The sequence below is a fragment of the Balearica regulorum genome, chromosome 2, assembly GCF_011004875.1.
Source record: "Balearica regulorum gibbericeps isolate bBalReg1 chromosome 2, bBalReg1.pri, whole genome shotgun sequence".
In the NCBI taxonomy this organism is placed as follows: Eukaryota; Metazoa; Chordata; class Aves; order Gruiformes; family Gruidae; genus Balearica; species Balearica regulorum.
This window is the reverse complement of record NC_046185.1, coordinates 530,200-549,651: the sequence shown is the minus strand read 5'-3', so window position 1 is coordinate 549,651 and position 19,452 is coordinate 530,200. Positions and strand designations below refer to the sequence as shown.

The 19,452-nt window shown below is 43.5% G+C and overlaps 1 protein-coding gene across 9 annotated transcripts in view; it reads right to left on the bottom strand.

The window, feature by feature from the left end:
* The window catches only part of PUF60 (poly(U) binding splicing factor 60), a 31,285-nt gene that overhangs the window by 5,458 nt on the left and 6,375 nt on the right, over window positions 1-19,452 (bottom strand). Inside the window, exons 2-10 of one of the 9 annotated variants that reach the window (XM_075743079.1) lie at window positions 16,852-16,960; window positions 11,957-12,052; window positions 10,934-11,018; window positions 10,097-10,186; window positions 9,025-9,075; window positions 4,809-4,970; window positions 4,249-4,341; window positions 2,931-3,144; window positions 2,319-2,509 (exon numbers count right to left, since the gene is read on the bottom strand). In XM_075743079.1, coding sequence (XP_075599194.1) covers window positions 2,319-2,509; window positions 2,931-3,144; window positions 4,249-4,341; window positions 4,809-4,970; window positions 9,025-9,075; window positions 10,097-10,186; window positions 10,934-11,018; window positions 11,957-12,027 — 957 coding nt within the window. In that variant the 5' untranslated portion in view covers window positions 12,028-12,052; window positions 16,852-16,960. Of the gene's footprint in view, window positions 1-2,318; window positions 2,510-2,930; window positions 3,145-4,248; window positions 4,342-4,808; window positions 4,971-9,024; window positions 9,076-10,096; window positions 10,187-10,537; window positions 10,905-10,933; window positions 11,019-11,956; window positions 12,053-16,851; window positions 16,961-17,470; window positions 17,555-19,452 lie in introns of those variants that run through there. The other 8 variants (XM_075743083.1, XM_075743078.1, XM_075743082.1 and 5 more) reach the window with 8 other exon arrangements.

The following is a 19,452-nucleotide window of genomic DNA, read 5'->3' as shown; positions in this document are numbered from 1 at the left end:
TTGCAGATCCAAAGTTATATCTCTGACTTAAGTTTCTCTCTTATGTCCATGATTTCTCAGCTCCACTGAGTTTACTAATTAGCTTGTGTTTAAAAAAAAATGGTGAAATTAACACCATTACAGACTACAGCTGCATATGTTCTTATTTAAAATAAGCAGTTTCATACAAGAATGATGCTAGGAGTATAAATCAGAGATATTGTCTTCTGTAACTGTTCTTACTCCTTTCCCTAAGTCATCTACAACTACCTACATGGCAACTTAGGTTACCTAGGTCTGTACCATGTATAAGTAAAGGCAACAACACTGCCGAGTATATATGAGGTCTTTCAGAACATTTTTCTATATATGGAATTTAAAAAATTTTCCTCACAGTAACAAGTGCTGCAGTATTTCACAGAAAAAAACAGATTTATCCATGTCTGTAACAAATCTCTACCATTTCACTTAAGAGAAGATTTAATAGCTCTTTCCCAAAGTGACTTGGATCTAAGTAATTCTTCTAGCCATGCCTCAACTTCCTTCCTTAGTTGACTGCAGAGGTTCCCAGACTTGTGGACTTTTTACTGGGGACATGCAAACCACCCGAGAGTTTCACAGTGGCAGCTCCTCCTACTTCTGCCTTTACCTTGTGATTCAGAGCAGTATTTCAAAAAAAGAGCTGTTTACAAACTTAACTCCAGTCAGCTCATTAGAAGCACATACATGCTGCACACCACAGCATTTTTTTGCTTGAGAGCATCCAAGAACACAACAGTGCTGAAACTTGTCTCTTTCATGGGCTATGGTGATGCAGGGAGAGATTCCAATGCCCAAGGCAAGGAAGACAGACACAGATACGGGAGTTTGCTCTGAAATGCAATCTTAACATAGAATAGTTTGGGTTGGAAGGGACCTTTTTAAAGGTCACCTAGTCCAACCCCACTACAATGAGCAGGCACATCTTCAAGTAGACCAGGTTGCTCAGAGCCTGATACAACCTAACCTTGAAAGTTTCTAGGGTTGGGGCATCTTCCTCCATTGGTGCCTAATGGACATAGCCAGGAGCTTCTGTCACTCAAAGCAAACTAAATTTGAGAGCCCCTAGACTCCTGCATCATTGGCCAGTGCAATCCCAAGCACGACTATAGGCTGGGCAAGGAATGGATTGAAAGCAGCCCTGAGGAGGACTTGGGGGTATTGATTGATGAGAAGCTCAACGTGAGCCAGCAGTGTGCGCTTGCAGCCCAGCATGCCAACCATGTCCTGCACCAAAAGAAGTGTGACCAGCAGGTCGAGGGAGGTGATCCTTCGCCTCTACTCCGCTCTGGTGAGACCCCACCTGGAGTACTGCGTCCAGCTCTGGGGGCCCCAGTACAGGAGAGACATGGAGTTGTTGGAGCGAGTCCAGAGGAGGCCACGAAACTGATCAGAGGGCTGGAACACCTCTCCTATGAGGACAGGCTGAGAGAGTTGGGACTGTTCAGCCTGGAGAAAAGGCGGCTCTGGGGAGATCTAATTGTGACCTTCCAGTACCCGAAGGGGCCTACAGGAAAGATGGGGAGGGCCTGTTTATCAGGGAGTGTAGTGACAGGACAAGGGGTAATGGGTTTAAGCTGAAGGAGGGTGGATTTAGATTAGATGTTCGAAAGAAATTCTTTCCTGTTAGAGTGGTGAGGCACTGGCACAGGTTGCCCAGAGAGGTTGTGGAGGCCCCACCCCTGGAAGTGTTTAAGGCCAGGTTGGATGAGGCTTTGGGGCAACGTGGTCTAGCGGAGGGTGTCCCTGCCCGTGGCAGGGGGGTTGGAACTAGATGATCTTTGAGGTCCCTTCCAACACAAACCTTTCTATGATTCTATGATCAACATCCAGTTCTGCTCAATCACTGCATTTCCTCATTTCTGAGCAGTCTAAAGCCATTACAGTCATCTTCCCCCTTACTACACAGGCAGAGTCTTCACAATAGTGTTGCTTGTGTGACTACTACTGCCCTTATTAGTCTGCCCCCCTTCACACACTTTCATGCATTCATTTAGCCTCTACTATAACCAGTTTGTCTATCCACACAAGGAATCCCCTCCCATCTTTCTCCACCACTTCTTTAAGTAAAGCTCTGATCAGCTGTGCCAGACTCAATTCCAAAATGCCAGTGTATCAAATCCTCACAAAGTGTCAAGGGCAAGCTTCTACATGTGAAGCCCTGGGAATACAGTACAATCTAGGCCAAGGGCTTTCATTCAGACTAGTGAATACAGATGGCTGGAACAGTTTGCACGCTTGTTTCCAGCAGGGTCACAACAATCATCCACTTACTTGAGTCATACCAGCCTATGCCTTACCTGTGCTGTGATCTTCGCTGTAGCAGCTGCTGCAGCAACAGCTGCTGCTGGAGGTAATCCTCCTGGCGTAGCAGGTGTCAGGAGAGGCATTGGAGGAGTCACTGCTTTACCAACACGGAGATATTGACCCCCAAGGTCAAAGAGGTTCATAGAGGAAACAGCATCTTGAGAAGACTGTGCTTTCTCATATTCTGCAGTGAGAAAGAGGAATATTTACAAATGATCCTTTTTACTCCTAAACTCAATCACTCTCTCATTGCACAATTGTTATTTGTATTTGCAAAAAATGTGTGCTCAGAGTTCCAGTGAGAAGACCCTCAGTGCTTAGCTCGCTCATCTCACCCCTCTGATCACACAAGCACTGTTGAGAACAGTCAGCATAGCAAGATCTCTCAACCTATGTAACAGTGAGTAAAAATATCTGGCTATTAATTATATTTCTAAGTTCAGGCACAGATCCACTCCAAATTTATTTCTATCCCATTTCTTACTGTAATTCTTCCACTAGAGTTAAAAAAAAACAACACAAAACCAAACAAAAAACCCAATACACCAGAGGATGCTCCCAACAACTTTCCCTACCCCACAACAAATATCAGATAGCCTTTTTACCAATGAAACCGTAGCCTTTGTGTTTTCCTGTCGTGGGATCCCTGGCTAGCGTGCAGGATTTAATCTTCCCAAAGGCCTCAAACACACTCTTGATGTCATCATCTGAAAGGTCCTGATGAACAGATGCCACATAGATCCGGTTGAAAGCCCGTGCCTCTTCTGCTAGCTGGTCTATAATTGGTTGTGCCTGACCTATATTACTAGGTCTCCCAACCTGCAGAGATCAGGCAAACAGTCCATTACACATTCTGAAGAGTGGCAGCGTGACTCACCAAGAATTACAGCAGACAAGCACTCAGACACCCGAGTGCCTTTTCAAACCAAATAACGCCTGGTAAGGCCATAACTAGCAAAGGGCAACAGTTTACTCAGCTCTGGGATACAACCTGCACTATGGGGGATCCTAGAAGTACTGAGAGCCTGGACAGACTCTGCTCTCTCTCCCACATCATTATTTCCCCCATTTATGTTTCCTGACCTGTCAAAGACCAACTTCCAGGAATCGAAAACAATTCTGAAAGCAAAACACAACGCTTCTATATCCTTTCAAAGGCTCCTAAAACCCCCTTGGAAATCAGACACTGCAGATATGCAGAGTGTATGAGACACATAAATGCAAGATCCCTGGCAGTGTTCAAGACCAGGCTGGATGAGACTTTGGGCAACGTGGTCTAGTGCCTGCAGTGTCCCTGCCTGCAGCAGGGGGGTTGGAACTAGATGATCTTTTGAGGTCCCTTCCAACCCTAACCATTCTATGATTCTAAGATATAAAACACTGCAGAAAATGCTAGTTTCCCACACACACACCCGATTTCAATCCCCAAAGTTTCACCTTTGCAAGTTCCCCTCTTACTGCCTGAATAAACACAGCTACAATCCTTTGTTCCTTTCTGTTTGTGCTGAACATCTTTTTGTATGGCAAGGGTGGACCACTACTTTAAGTACCCTACACTATCAATAGGTACAACAAAAGTCTGATGCTTATCTACCATCCGCACAGGTACAATATAAGGAGACGGCATTAAAATATCAAGAATCACCACTGTTTTGTCCTCAAGAGACTTCTATGTGTGGACAGAAAAAATTTAGCCAGCTTACCAGAAAAAATTTCTACGTTTTATTAAGATGCTGGGAGTTTCTCCTCAGAGAAGGGGACCCAGAGCCACTACGTACTAAATGGGTTGAATATCAAGGTCTATCAGGTAACAAACTTTCATTTATCTTCCACATCACAGTGCTGTGCGAAGCATTTCTAGGCATAAACCCATTACTCGCAGTACAGAGAACTAAGAATTGTCAGAGCATGCCTGCTACTCACCTTTATATTTCTTCCTCCCAGCATGACAGAATTCATCTGCTCCAAGGCCAGCTGAGCGGCTTCAGGTACCTCATATTCCACAAAAGCAAAACCCTAGGACAGAAGGATACGTTTGTTGAATCATACCAGCCATACCTTGTCTCGCACCTAGTTCCAAGCTAACACAGCCAAGACTTCCCACGTACCAGATTCCTACTGTTATGGCCTGATGTTTTATTAAAGAAGCTTTTTATTAAAGCAGAAAACTACATGCAGAAGCACTGACACAAGGCTACCTGCTTCACGAACCTCTCATACTTAGAGACCTAATAGCAAAAGGCCACCACATACAGGACTGCTAGCTGTTTGGCACCTTTTGTGCACACCGTCCCCATGCACATCTGGTTCCCACTACAGAATCTTGCAAGGCTAAGTAGAGCAGGCAGCTACAAACATTTATCTCAAAGTTAAAATGCTAAAAGCAGCCTGCTCTCTACAAGGATAAAGTCTCCTTCTTCTGGATGTATTCAGGAAGGCCTTGCAGAAGAGAAAAACACATCACTCAAGGGCTGTTAACCAACCTTGTGCTTCATCGTAACAGAGTCCCAGGACATATCAATGCTTTTTATAGGTCCAAATGGGGCAAAGGCCTGGCGAATGGTATCTTCTCCCAGTTCATAGTATATGGAGCCCACATACACACGACACATGATGGCCAGGGCGCGCTGCCTCTGAGCTGCCATCTGTATTGGAAAGAAGAACTAGCTGGTTAGATAAGGGGGTGGTCATGGACGTCAGGACCTCCTTCCCTTCCTCCTTCCCTCCCAGGAGCTATGACCCAACAGCAGGTAGCTCCTCACTGGGCTGCAGCACAGCCTGGCACACGTAGTAATAAAGAAGTATTTTCCTGCTCAATGCACAGACTGCTGGAGCGGATAAGCAGTACAGCTCACTCCTAGGGGCAGTCAAATCTTTGATGGGGTCTGCCACCTCAGGAGCCTTAACTCCAACCCCACTGATAAGGTCTAACCCTCCCCTGCCTGATCACATCTCCAGCAACACCTGCAGGAGGAGGAAATAACTTCATTCTAGTACAGCTTTCCCCTCCAGGCAGCAAAGGTCTCAATTCTAGACACTATTAGCAATCCCTCCCATTCCCTCCCGCAAGGGGCAGCAAGAGATCCAATTCTGGGCACCACCTAGTTACTCCCTCCCCCCGCCCCATCCTCCCAGGCAGCAAAGGATATGGATTTGGGAACCTCCTCCCCACTCCCTCAAGCATCACACACCACCTCCTCCCCCCCACCCCAGGCAGTACAAGATTCAGTACTAGGCACCACTTCCACCGCACAGTTCAAAAGCAAACCAAAAGAAATTAAATGGTTAAATGAAACTTCTTAGTTAAGTGTGTGGTGCTAGTACTTATCACTGCCTGTTGTTACTGGCTCAGATAGTGGTGCAGCCCCCAAAGACTCCGCCCTTATCAGTTTCGGTGCAGAGAAGGTCTCTGTGCTATTTTCTCCTAAGTATGCCTGAAAACCTGTTTGCAAGACAAATCCAGAAATTTCTTACAGCAGGTATCCAAAAAAGCAGTATATCCTTCAATTATTTTTCACCCTTATTGCAATTCTAGAATTGCTACTACTAATGAACATTATTCTAGGAAGACGCTGCCTACAAAAAAATCACAGGTTTGGACAGCATATCCTAGCAGCACGTCTTGGGACCAAGGCAGAAATTACGTCTCTGTAGAGGCAGCTCCCTAGGAATAGCAAGACTGAATTACAGTGCGTTGGAGATATGCACAGGGCTCCACTCCTGTTCTGCGTGGAACAGATGGAACAAATGTAAGGGCTACGGACTGTTGCAGAGTAGGCAAATGCAGCATTAAGCTTGATGCCTCTCTCCCTTTCCAGCACCGCAGTGCTTGGCACCAAAGCAGGGAGCTCTGAACAACCACCTCTTCCTCACACCGCTGTTTAATAGGGTCTTTAATCAAGGCCTTTACAAGAGGCCTACTTTCAGAATGCTGTAACAAGCATGAGCACAATGAGCTCTGACGTGTCTGGGGATGCTGCAACTCAAATGGCAAAACAGAAGGGACAGCATTGTATCTGTGATAGTCACAGAAGGGTGGACAAACTGTACCTGAAGAAATCCTTCTCCCTCATAGTAGCCGTACGTGAGTGACATTGACCATAGGAGGAAACAAACTGTAAAGGTTCAACTCCTATTTATTATTCAATACAGCAGGGATACTATAAAGAGGAACGGTTCTCACCCCATACTGCTGCTCCTGAAGTGATATTAAGCTTGCCTCTTGACTGGGTTTAAGTATTTCACAGTTAAAAATAAGCTGTTTTTCAATTTACTCTGCAATGCTGTGACTAGGAGGACTATGGCACGTGTACACGCAGGACAGCTGACGTGTTGTCTCCCAGGTTCTCCAACACATTCCCAGCTTTGGTGCAGGAAAGCCAGTGATCAGTAGCCCCTCAGTCTGTGCAGTGTGTCCATTTATGGGTTCAGAGCCATCACCATTCTCACCCCAAGTGTCTGAGTGAATTGCCTCACCCATGGTGCCACAGACTGTGACAAAAATTTAGCATTTTACTAGGCGTGCTTCTTGACAAGACGCTGCAGCCTTACACCAGGCAGAGAGATTTTTCACCTTCTGAAGGGTGCATATATATATATATACACAAAGAGGACATTCCCTTCTTTTCAGTTATCAATGCAACAGGTGCAAGAAAAATAGCATTTGTCCTCTCCCATGGCAGCAACCTTTACAGGAGGAAATCCACATCTTACCCTGCTGCAGAGATCCTAACAAAATAGGTGGGGTGGAGTTAGGAGGACTCTGTTACATCAGCAACATATTAGAAATCTGGACCTACAAATGGCAGAACTGAGGTGGACCATGATGACTACAGGCACATGTGGATCACTAACAGGACTCAGTAGCATCAAGTTAGGGGAATGATGCAATGTACACCTGTGAACTAAGCACATGACAGTGTCAGAAACTCATGACTACAAATTTCATTGTTTTCATTAGCTACACTAAGTAGATTTTACTGGCCACTGGCCCTCTTTCTCCACCTTTAAAATGGAGCTTAAAGTATCTGCAACCTTCATAAAGGCAGCAGCCCACAGCTGTATCTATGAAATATTGCTGTTAAGTGCTTACAAAGGTTATTTTAAGAACAAGCCAAAACATCATCTTGGAGTGCTCCTTTAAACAGAGGCAATGCAAAAATATCACCACTGGCTTCAATTTTAATACAGCAATGCCAGGAAATTGTGCTCATCTTGCTGAAGTGACATGGAAATCTTGAGCTGTAATACTTGGAGGATTAAGTAGACAGGAAGCTTTAATCACAGGCACTAAGATACCGCAATAGGAAGTTCAGGCTGCACTTCCTTCATGTAGGAACTGATGAATCTTGTCAACAGGAAAAAGTGTTGGACAGAGGTCTGTTTGCATTTTCTACATTCCTGACAGGCTTTGGGATAAAGCATTTGCTGAGGCCAGGGTATCCTAACTACACTGAACTGCACCACAGGCAAATGGTTCGGTCTCTTGACTCCCTAGAGAGAGAGGAATGGCTTAGGAAAAGGATTCACAATACTGACTATGCCCTTGAGGCTAATGAGAAATTAAACATTTCCTGTTACATTATCAGTACAGGCTTTTCATCTGTTGTCCAGCGTAAATAATGAGCCAAAAATTTTTTTAACCAAAATTGATGGAGTTATGCTATCAAGTAAGCATCTACATTAATTGGTAGAAGTTTCTTGGGCATGAGGGCTCAGAAACTAGCTATGCCAAATTCACATTGAGAGGTATACTTCTATTCCATTCCAAACTTATGTACCCCCATAAATTCTATTTCAGTTCCCCTGCTGACACACTACCTACTGTGACAGTGTTAAAGGTGGGAAAATAGGTGATTTTAGTTTTAGTGCATCTTTCATTTTGGAGTATAAGCCTCTGGTTGCATTTTACACCGAGCGAAAATATTATATTCCAGCAAGATGGAAAAATATTTAAAATTTGCAAATGAATTTATAAATGAACCTTTGCATGCAGAGTGGAGCTTATAGGACACTTTCTGCAACGGCCATTGTCCAACATGTCTAGGAAAAAGGGATGGATAATCCCAGGTAATTAAGCTCTTTGTGGCATCTGATCAGAAATTCCAGCACTAAAGGGCTGCACAGGTCCTCTGAATAGTCCTGCAGTTTTGTTACTTCCATCCTGCTTTTACTTTACTTGAAGCACGCCATATTCACCTAGTCTGGAAACATGCACAGTAGAGAGCAGTCTTACATCTGGGCTACAACATGTTCTGCAAACCTATAGTGCCCCAGTCCTCCCCAGCACCTTAGCTGCCAGGTCTTCAGTGCTGTGAGTTCGTTTCATAAGAAATTGCCCATTTGTGAGTTACCTTGGCAGTTAGTTTTAGGTCAGGACCTCAGAACTGTAGCATCCCTAGAAATGCAGCTCCCACAATTTCACAGGTGTGTTCAGAACTGTTGGAAATCTAAAGCTTTCTTTGCCAACTGACTCCAGGACCCCGACTGCCAGTGTCACAGCAGACTGCACCCAGCCTAAGGTCTTCCTCTGGGGAGTTTACACTTTGCCTCTGCTTGTTGTGCTTGTCCATAACAGGTGGGTATGTGGGAGGGTTGTGCTGGGTTGAATTAAGAGCATTGTATTACCACTACATACTTCCCCACTCTAGGCCCTGACTAAGACAAAGTGCCCAAGAAGAAGTGAACATGTCTATTGACCGATTGTAAAGGTGAGAGAGGATCTCCAAAGCCCATTGTCACTGCTGCCATCTGAAAGACAGTAAAGACAGAGTTCAGTCTGTTGGAGCTGAGCATACTACGGCTGTTTGTAAAAACTCAAGCAGAGCGGCGGCACAGGGAACCTGCGAGAGAGGCCTCTCCTTCCTTGCCCCTCACTGCCTGGTCCCAAGGACTGTCCAGCGCTGGGACCCTGCAGATTCCAGTCCCACCAGGTCAGGGTGGAGTTGTGCTGCTGCCACTGCCTCAGGAAGCAGGGTCTTCTCCCAGGGGGGACTCAAGGCAATAGTAACCTCTGCAACCACTGTCGTTGATTCACCCCCAGCATTTAAAAAGGAGCCCCTCAACTAGATCAGGCACTCAGAAACATGCACAGCCCTGAAAGGCCAGAGCTGCTTAATGTGGCAGGCACATCCACAGTGATTCTTCATTAAAAAAATCCAACATCCCAAAGCCATTATTTTGAGCTTCCTAACTTTGAGTAGAAGGCAGTGAGCTGTGTTCAAGAAACCTCTGAAGGAAGGGAGATTTAAGCACCAGTTAATGGTTCTCCCAGTACACAGGCATTCCAGCATTAGCAGGAATAGCCAACGGAACTTCTCTGAAATTGAGAGAGCACCTGGGTGAAGGGGAGGGAAATGGGGTAGTACTGTCAGTAACACAGGAGAGACAGGTATCCTCCCCTCAAGCAGAGGGCGGTGAAAGGATACAGCTCCCAGTAATCCTAGACACCACTTTAAATTTAAGTTGATAATGAAACCCACAGCAAATTCTTTGGCTTCTGGCATTTCAAGAAGCATTTGCCCAGCCAACAGGAGAGAAACTCTTAAAAATTTACACTTTGAATGAGTGAAATCTGGGGGCAATTTGCGCAGGTGAGTAAATGGGGTTTCTTTAGGGGGTTGAAGACTGTATACTTCAATTTCACTGTGGAAACACAATGTACCTGGCTCCAGGCAGGCCTCAGGGCTGTGCTCTGCTTCTAAGTGCAAAAAGAACTCCACCTTGTTGGGGAGAGTAAGACACAGAAGGAGCATCCCAGAGGGTCTCTCACCTGAAGGTTAGTGAGCTGCTGTTGCTGGTGGGCGATGGTTTGCTTCACCAGCACACTCTTGATACTCTGTTCCATTGCATACTTCTTTGCCTAGAAAGAAATACAGACTCTGTAGTCACAGGACAATACCACAGAGCAGGGAATGACGTTTGATTTTACACCACAGTTCCCCAGAACCACACAACTGGCTGCCAGTGGAACTTGTCGGCGCTCCAGCCCTAAGCACTAAGGCACTGTACATTAGCCAGCGGCCAACAGCTTACTAACATCTTGGTCTGCATCTCGGAGTCGTGAGCCCTGAAATACAGCATAATGCTTGAGCAGAGGATTGGATGGACTCAATCTGCAGCAGGCGCAATGTTAGGAAAGCAGCATGCACTACACACTCAGCATTTCCCCTCTTCCGCCCTCTGCCCCTTAGATCCCACCATAGCACCTTACCTGCTGGGATGAGGGCAGGACAGATAGCCTCCTTCAAGTCCTTTGCACTCAGAGAACATCTGGACAAAGAGGTTCTACAAAAGGGAAGGGGGCTCCAAATCCCCACGTCCAGTCTCTTGACTAGGCACTCCCCTTCTCTTATCACATACGATCTATTCTAGTTTGGAGAACCCACTGCTTTTGCTCACTACAATGCTCCAGCTCTCGTTCTCTGCTTCCTAGCCTGCAGACACAAGACTGATTTGTCTTTTTCAGTTTTCTACAAATTTGACAAAGCCTGAGCTTTACATCCAGTGGTGTAAAGGTGGAGGCTCTCTGTCAAGGGAAACCTAATACCCACATATGTGCCTATTCCCAGGGGACGGTACAAACACATTCAGCCAACCCCTCAGGCACCTGCTTTCCATGGCTGTACGTGTTTGGGAGGTGCCAGAGAACGGCAGGCTCTAAACCGTGGATTTGAGACGTGTGCTTCGGAAACCTGGAAACGGACAAGGGGATTTACATCTGTCAGCTACGGAGAAGCCAGAGGAAACGAGGCCGTTTCACACTGTGAGCCAAACAACACACACACACGCAGCTTCAACATTACGGGAACATTCACACGAAGCCTACCTAGAACAATACTTTACTTGCCTCACCACAGTACAGAAGACACCTAGCCCACAGTTCCCACATTCCCTGGTTTTGTTTTCTTTCCCCTCTTTTCCCAACTCTGTTCTCCTCTCAGTAAGCCAGGCATCACTCTCTCCCATCAGGAAAGTGGGCCAGAAGTCAGCAGTAACCTCCCCACCAGCTGTATAAAGTAGGACCAACCAGAAATCAGAGCTGGACTGAAATTTTATCTAGATTGAAACAGGTTGACTCAAACAGGTCAAAAATACTTGCTGCATGCTACTGGATCTCTTTATAACAACATGGGAAGGAGTATAAGGGAAAAACAGAGATATTTTGTGATGTGTTCTTGTGTGAATAGAATAAAAGACCAGCTGGAGTATATCAGAAACCTATTCCTTGTGGATGACAGGCTGCTCCTCACAGTAACTTTGTAATCCTAAGACAATATGCAACTACCACACTGCGATCTTAAGATGTTATTTACTTAGGATTTTGATTTTTTTTTTTTAAATTAAAAACACTCTCCCCACCCCAACAGCAAATTCCAAATCATGCTCCCCAAAAAGCATCTATAAACTCTAAACCAAAACAAATAATTCTTGGGCACAGATTTGAAAATGTGAATCCAGACACAGCATGGTCATTACCCCAAACAAATTCTTGGTAGGCAACTTCACTTTCTTAACATCAGTAACAGATGTTCATTAAAAAAAACAAAACAAAAACCCATCACCCAAATAAAAAACAAACAAACAAACAGACAAGAGTGCTAAGAAGCAAATTCACATCAGGTTTACTCACTTTCTGGAGAGCTTCCTGCTGTTCTGGTGTGAGGGGAGGAAGCCCCAGCTTAGCTGCTGTGCTTTGTCCATTTTCCATCTTAATGGACTCTGTACCCTGAGAAAATAGAAAATACTCATGAAAAACCTGTTCTCACATAAGTAACCAATTTCTTCATTCCCAGAAACCCAAAGCACTTAATGTCAGAATGTCATAGTTGGCTAAAAAGTCTTCCCAAACCTATTAGTAATTCATGAAAACTTAATATTCTAGCCACTCCCGATGGGAGACCTATCCCATCAATTGTACAAACTGATGAACGCGTTTGATACTTTAAGAGTTCCCTAGCCACCAGATTTTCAGTTAAAAGAAAATGAAATAATCCTTAGTCTTCACTCACATCATCTCCATCCTACCACCCCACAGACATACCCATCTCTTTTCTCCTTCCACCTCTTCCTATACTGGTTTGTCACCCTTGGTGTCTTAAGTTCTCCTTCTAAAGTCTTTTCTGAAACTTTTCCAAATCTCACATATTGTTCCGAGTAACAAAAGACACACTATTCTCATACTTAGTATGAGATGCACACTACCTGCACATGCAGATTCCCAAACCAAACATCAGAATAGGTCTAGAAAGAAGCTTCTGAGCCACTGATCTGACTTTTCACGATTTCAGATATACATTTAGCTAACAAATGTTAGCCCTCTGTGTTTTAGGTATTCTACTGACTTCTCTACCTCATGCTCGTGTTTTACACTGAAGTCCACCACTGTGGAACAACTGGTCAATTATTCCTACCATGTTAAGTAATGGTAGGTATACCTTAGAGAAACCTATCAAGCTGGTTTTGGTTAAAGTGATTCAGCAGCTTATGTCTTTCTGGTAAACATCGACCAACTTGTATCCTCAGGGTATTATTCTTTGGCATCCCAAAAGTGCCATCACATTACTTCCAGTCAAAATAGGATTCACTAAAAGCCTATTAACATATGTCACTTCTCCAGTTAAAAAAACCCATGAGCACACTGTAACAATCACAGTAAAGAAAAAAGGAACAGGCTCATTCAGATGGCAAAACAAAACCAGCTCTCCTGGCATAGGAACAAAGCTGTCACTTGGAAAATGATACAATATCAAAGTAATTGGCATTTTAGCAGAAGGAACAGTGAGTATTCCTGCTAATTTGGTTTCCATCCATTCAGAACAATCACTTGCTCATAGCACTAGTGGTACTGGCTAACAACTTATATGTTTCCTGTGGGCACAAATGTCTCTGAAAGACCATTGATCTCCTCCTCAAAAAATAGTAATAATAATAAAATCTTACAGGTACACCAAGATCTTACAAATGTAATACCAAAATGCAGAAGAGCAAAAAGCTATTTTTTTGGCTACAGCTGAAGCCTCAGAGAAAAAAAAACAACACGCATTTCAGAAGCAAAAGATCCTGCATCATGGCTGCACACAAATTGCATGTTTCATTGCATCCTCTTTATCCTACCACAAGGCAAAGGGGAACACACAGTGATAAAGACACAAGCTGCTGCAACAACTCTCAACAAGACATGACACAACTGTCAGATACACTTGGTGACAGCAGAGTGATTCAGGTAGAAGTACACACACATTTCCATGAGGAGAGCCACGCACTGTACATCTGACTGCCCAAGAGAGCAGCAGCCCAGTTCCTGCACTGCGGCTGCTGCAGTAACACTCCGTAGACAACAGACCAACCACCCACTTCCTCCAGAATCACAAGTTCCCTGACAGTCCAATTTTTCACTTACGATATTTTCATATTTTTTCTATACATTGATACATAGAATGTTCTGTTTGTGACTGGGAGGAAAAGTGCAAAGTAGTTAAGATACTTTATCTGCATGAATTCTTTCCACAGTAGATGACAGATACCACCTAAATATAAATGAAGCTCAAGCATATTAAAAAATTATTACTTAAGTAACAGAAATTGCCAAGTTCAATAAGTAAACAGCAGCAGAGGGGAAAAAAGCAGTAGCTTCTCATGTATTCTCAGAAGGCACCTTGGCACAGGCACAGGCCCAAGGTAACAGTCCTCAAGTCCTCCCTTGAAAAAGGAATGGAACACTGAGCACGAGCACCCCAAAACTCAAGGCCTCCTAAGCGTCTGCTTTATCTACAGTAACTCCCAGTTCCAGCTGTGAGAACAGAAGCCCCAACATGACACACCAAGACCATTAAGCACCTACCATGAAGGCTGCAAGTCCCAGCTGTATCTGCCAGCCCCTTTGCTCTTGTTGTCCATACACTGGATGCACAACTGTGATATGACAGAGTTCTGCACAATAAAGGTCCTCAGCTGACACCCCTCTAAGCTGGTACAGAGAGACTCTGCACCTACTCTTCCCCAGAGGCAGGGCTGCCATGAATCTTTTCCCCCAACTGATCGGGGGGATTGATGCTAAATGTTGCTTAGACAGCTCATTAACTGATTTTATTTTACTCACTGAGTACAAAGTGAGGTCACATTCCTTTTAAGCAGATAAACCCTAATTAGTGCATGCAGGAACAAAAAGACTATTTTACAACCTGTCACAGTATACACATAAGCAGTTTATTTTCCCCACCATACACACATTACTTTGTATGTTCTAACACACTAAACACAACATGTGCCATCCCATTCCCCAGTCATTCTTTATCTTGAGATCCTCTGTTTACCTAGGTGGCAGTGACCACTGGACTAGAAAACTTCTCCTGAAGTAAACTGTGTTCATTTTCCAACAGAATCTCATCCATTTCTTGTGAGGATGCAGAGCAGGACTGGTCTGATTGATTCACACACTGCACCATGGGGGAACTCTATTCTCCTACTGAATCGATCCAACACAGGAAGAACTGACAGTGTGACTATAGCCCGATGGTCCCATTGTTAGAACTAGGCATTTCACAACCCCATCACCTTCTCAGCTTAAAGCAGCATGATCTGGATCTTTGTTGGTCACGTTAAGTTCTGCCTGTGTCACCGATCAAAAGGAGAACTAATTTCTTCTCTCAACTCAATGTTCACCATCAACCACTTAAAACACCAGAATGGACAAATATCCTCATCTGTTCAGTAGCAGACACCGATTAGGCTGAACAGACTTGTGTCTGTGAACACTACTAGTTTCAGTATAAAAATTATCATGGGAAAAAACTTAAGTTAATAGCAGAAGACAAGATTTTTTTTAAGCACTTCCTTCGCCTACTGCAAAGTTCCTCCCACACTAGCCCACCTGTCTCAGTTCAAGGGTGACTGCAATCTGCCTGCTGCCTCCTACCAGGCTATAAGGCTTCCTTTGTTCTTTAGTCAGACTATTAAGGGTGAGGAGTAGGAGCTCACCTACCTTGAAAGTAATGAAATCCACAAGATGAGTTCGCTGATGTTCAGAGAGATATGTCCTAGATCATTCTTACTCTCTATTTTATAGCAACAATTGAGACTTCTGGTTTTGCGCATTCAGTCTCAAGTTCACCATAAGGGGTTTGTAAGCATTTGCTAGGATCAATGAACATAGAGCAGATGCAAAATAAACCCTCCTAACATAAAAACATATTCTACAAGTATCTGAATACAATGTTCTAGAGCTGCAGCTACTTCACTGGTCCCTTCAAACCAAAGTTCATAGCTACACTGAATAACACAAAAGGGCCTAAGGGGAATAAAAGTGTCACAAAAGAAAGCTGACATATAAGTAAGAACATAGTTGGAACCATTTAATGGCTGAAAATTGGGACACTCAAGTGCACACTACTGATCAAAAGATATTACTGCATAGTCCACATGCAAATTGACAACAAGTACAAGCAAAGCAATATAGTAACGGTGATCTGTTTGGTACAGGAAGGCTACATCATCCCCAAGATTAATTTTGATTGTGGAACATTCAAAAATAATTAAAACAAACTAATCATTCTTATTCTTAACCAACTGGCTGAAAAAAGGCTTTCCACCCAGCTCTCCTGGCTCCACTTCCCATTTGTTTACATCTTACATATATGCCATCATACAGTCAACTCTGCAGACAATTTAAAAAGCTCATACCTTTTCCTATTGCTATTTCCATATCCCCTCAGCTTTTAAAAATTGAATTATTGCAGTTTAGGAGCTATGAGACTTGGGACGAGAAAAACAGTGAAGGGCTATCAGATTTAACCACTAGCAACAAAAAAGCTACTCCATTGATTACAATTTGTTATGATTCTTTAAAAATAAAGACTATTAAATATCTACATTTAATGTAATTTAGACATTTGAGCTCACTAAATGGCATAGCTTCTAAAAAGTAGTTGATAACATCCAATCTCCAGCATGAAAGGTAAAATCAAAACTAAGAATGATGAAGTGATCTAGAAGTGACAAAGGCTGTCCAAGAAGCCAGACCCAGGCCCTACTGCTTCCAAGCTCCTAGCCACCACACATCCCTCTGGAAAGAAACCAAAGATACGTGCCCTTGCTGATCAATGGTACAGCTGTAAACAAAAACTTTTCACCATGTACCCTTTAACATGGAGAGTTTCTTCAAGGAAGACTACCACCCTCAGTTACTCCAGTCTATTGAAAAACAACAGATTGTGTAAAATAATCCCAATCTCTATCACCATTCACAGAGAACCGAGACTATTACTTCTCTCTTTCCTGGTACCTTAGGGTAATACTACTACCGAGAAAAGGCTCAGCACAATTAATTTGAGTCTGCTACGCAGTAATGTAACAGTAACCGTTGAAAAGCAGTTGGTGCTTTATACTGAGGCTGGCCACCTTGAAAACTGCCTTATTTAAATGCACTGTAACAGTTAGGAGGGAACAAGAAAAATGGGAGAGAAGTTGACAACAGAAGCAGGAGAATAGGAGCTTCTTTTAAAAGAGAAATAAATAGAAACTGTATACCTGTTGCTATGAACATTGCTTCTGAGCGTTGCTTGGCCCTTTAAGGTGGTTTGAACTCCAAGAGTTCAGGCACATTCGTTGGAAATTTATTACATGGCTGAGAATTTCTCTGAAGTATAAACACACACAAGAGAAAGAAAAACACAGAATCTTGTTTATTTTAGGAACCATAACAAGCAAACAACACGAAGATTAAATAAAACAGAGGTGGAAAAGGACTGATGAAGTACCTGGCCAGTATACTCAGTTTAATCCTTGCTTTACCACCTGCATCAGTGCTTGGGAACCTGTATTAATCTGATTATTTTCATGCTACAACATCCCACACCAGTAGTGTAGCTGGAAGAAGCATCACCTGAGTTCCTGGTCAAAGGCAATGTTTTTACTTACACAATAAGTTGTTTTTCAGAAAAGGTCCTTCTTCACATATATAAATACATGTAAATTTTTCTGGATTTAGCTGTACACTCTGTAACTTTGCAAGCCTTTCTGTGCACATGACCTTTTACTATTAATGAACTTCTTTAGCAACTACTCCTTTTCACCCTCCATAGAATTTTCTTTTTTTTTTTTTTTCAAATGGGAACAGCAGTGTTAGTGAGTTATTTTTTTCTGTTACTGTTAGCATGTGCAACTAATGCACTGCCAACACCTAGAGCATGGGGCACATCCAAGTTTCTTCCATCACCCTACCAGGTGTGATCTATAGAAAGTGGGCAGGGATTAACAGCTTTCAAAACGTGTCATTTTTCTAGCATCTCATGACCCTGTATTTGGCCAGTAACATCTATTTAAAGGAACAAGGAGATTCTATAACAAATTTCACTAATGTTCACTATGCTTCACAATAGCATGACATTGTTCTTTCAGATCACCAAATTCTACGCAAATCCAACATTACAAAACATGAAAAGTCTTAAATACATGCACACAAGTGATCTATGTACCCTTAAAACAATTCCTCGTGATGCCTTTTCACCACATTTGATAGAACTCCTCCCCACTGGATCAGCACTGAAAAATAAAAGAAAATCTTCTAGATGTTACCTTTATATACAGTATGCTCTGCATTGTCACTTATCTGTCATGGAACCCAGAAATCACCTGCACCTCAATTTTCAACTCTCAAAGGAAAAAAACCCTACTGTTCCTGACAAGCTACAATACAGTGCTAAAATAAATCAAGATGCATATGATCCTCTTTCTCTTGATTACAAACAGGAAAGTAAGACACAAGGAAACGTATTCCACCTTCCCATAAAAGGGATCACCACTTTCCCTGACCATCATTTCACCTTCTTACTGACAAATCCTTCAGCTAACCCATCTCCATTTAATGCAGCTATAGACAAGTCAGCAAGAGAGCTTACACGTAACTTCAACGTCCACGCTAGGTTTCTCTAAACACAAGTCCTCTCTGCCACTTGCTCTTAGCAGAAGATAGCCCTCTTGCTCTTATTTGACACTGCCAGGCTCCAAAATGACTTTTGCAATGTGAAACGTGATTAAAAACTCTTGAGATTCCCAACACAGCTTATGTCATAGGTAAAAAAAACCAAAAAACAGTTTACTGCCAACAAAAATCTAATGAAATCCAAGAAGGATAAACACTACATCCCACACCTGGGATGGACTAACCCCCTGCAACGGCCCAGGCCAAGGAGTAGCTCTGTGGAGAAGGAACTAGTGGTCCTGGTAGGCTACACAGGAGACACATTCCTTGCTGCCAGAGTGCACTATACAGCAGCACCCCAGGCTGCATCAACAGGAATGGAGCCCACAGATAGAGGCAGCAGTGATCCTCCCTCCACTCAGCATTCCTTAGACCACACCTAGATCCCACATCACTTCTGGACCCCCCCCAAATACAAAATACTGATCAACTGGAGCAAGTCCAGCAAAGGGCCACCAAGACCGTGGAGGGGCTGAAGCACTTGCCCTGTAATGAGAGGCCGAGAGAACTGGATTGTTTAAATAACACTCAGGATTGCCACAGTAACCTGTGATGCCGTATACAAAAAGCCTATTAAGCAGTATCCAGTAATGATTTCCACAATTAATCCTTTTAGGATGAGAACCTCATAAAAGGTACTAAGTTAAAGCCTCACAAACAGCTGGTCCAGAACCCCGTGGAAGGTGAGAGCAAGGAGGAGGCCTGAACATGCAAAGCAAGAAACTCCTTGGGCCAACTGGCTGCAGGCTGCCCCTCTCTCCTGCTCACCCTCCAAGTGAAAGCCCGAGCCAGCAGACACTTCACACATACATAGCTTCCCCCCATAATTACTCCTCAGCTCTGTTCAAAAATTAACCATCCTAATAAGGAGCATTCATAGTAATTTCATCTTAGCCTCAGTAAAATAAACACATTCAGCAGACAGATCTCTTCCCAAATCAGTGAAAAGAGAGTCCTGCGGTTACATCAGTGCTCCAGAACTGCACAAAACATCTAAGTGAATTTAATTTTGGTTTATGAAACTTGCTGTCACTGAAGTCACCAACAGAGAACATGCATCCCTCCTGTGAGAAAGGACAAATTATCTAACTCAGCTGGGATATAAAAATGCATAAAAAGACAGGCAAGCAATCGCATGTGACTACGTT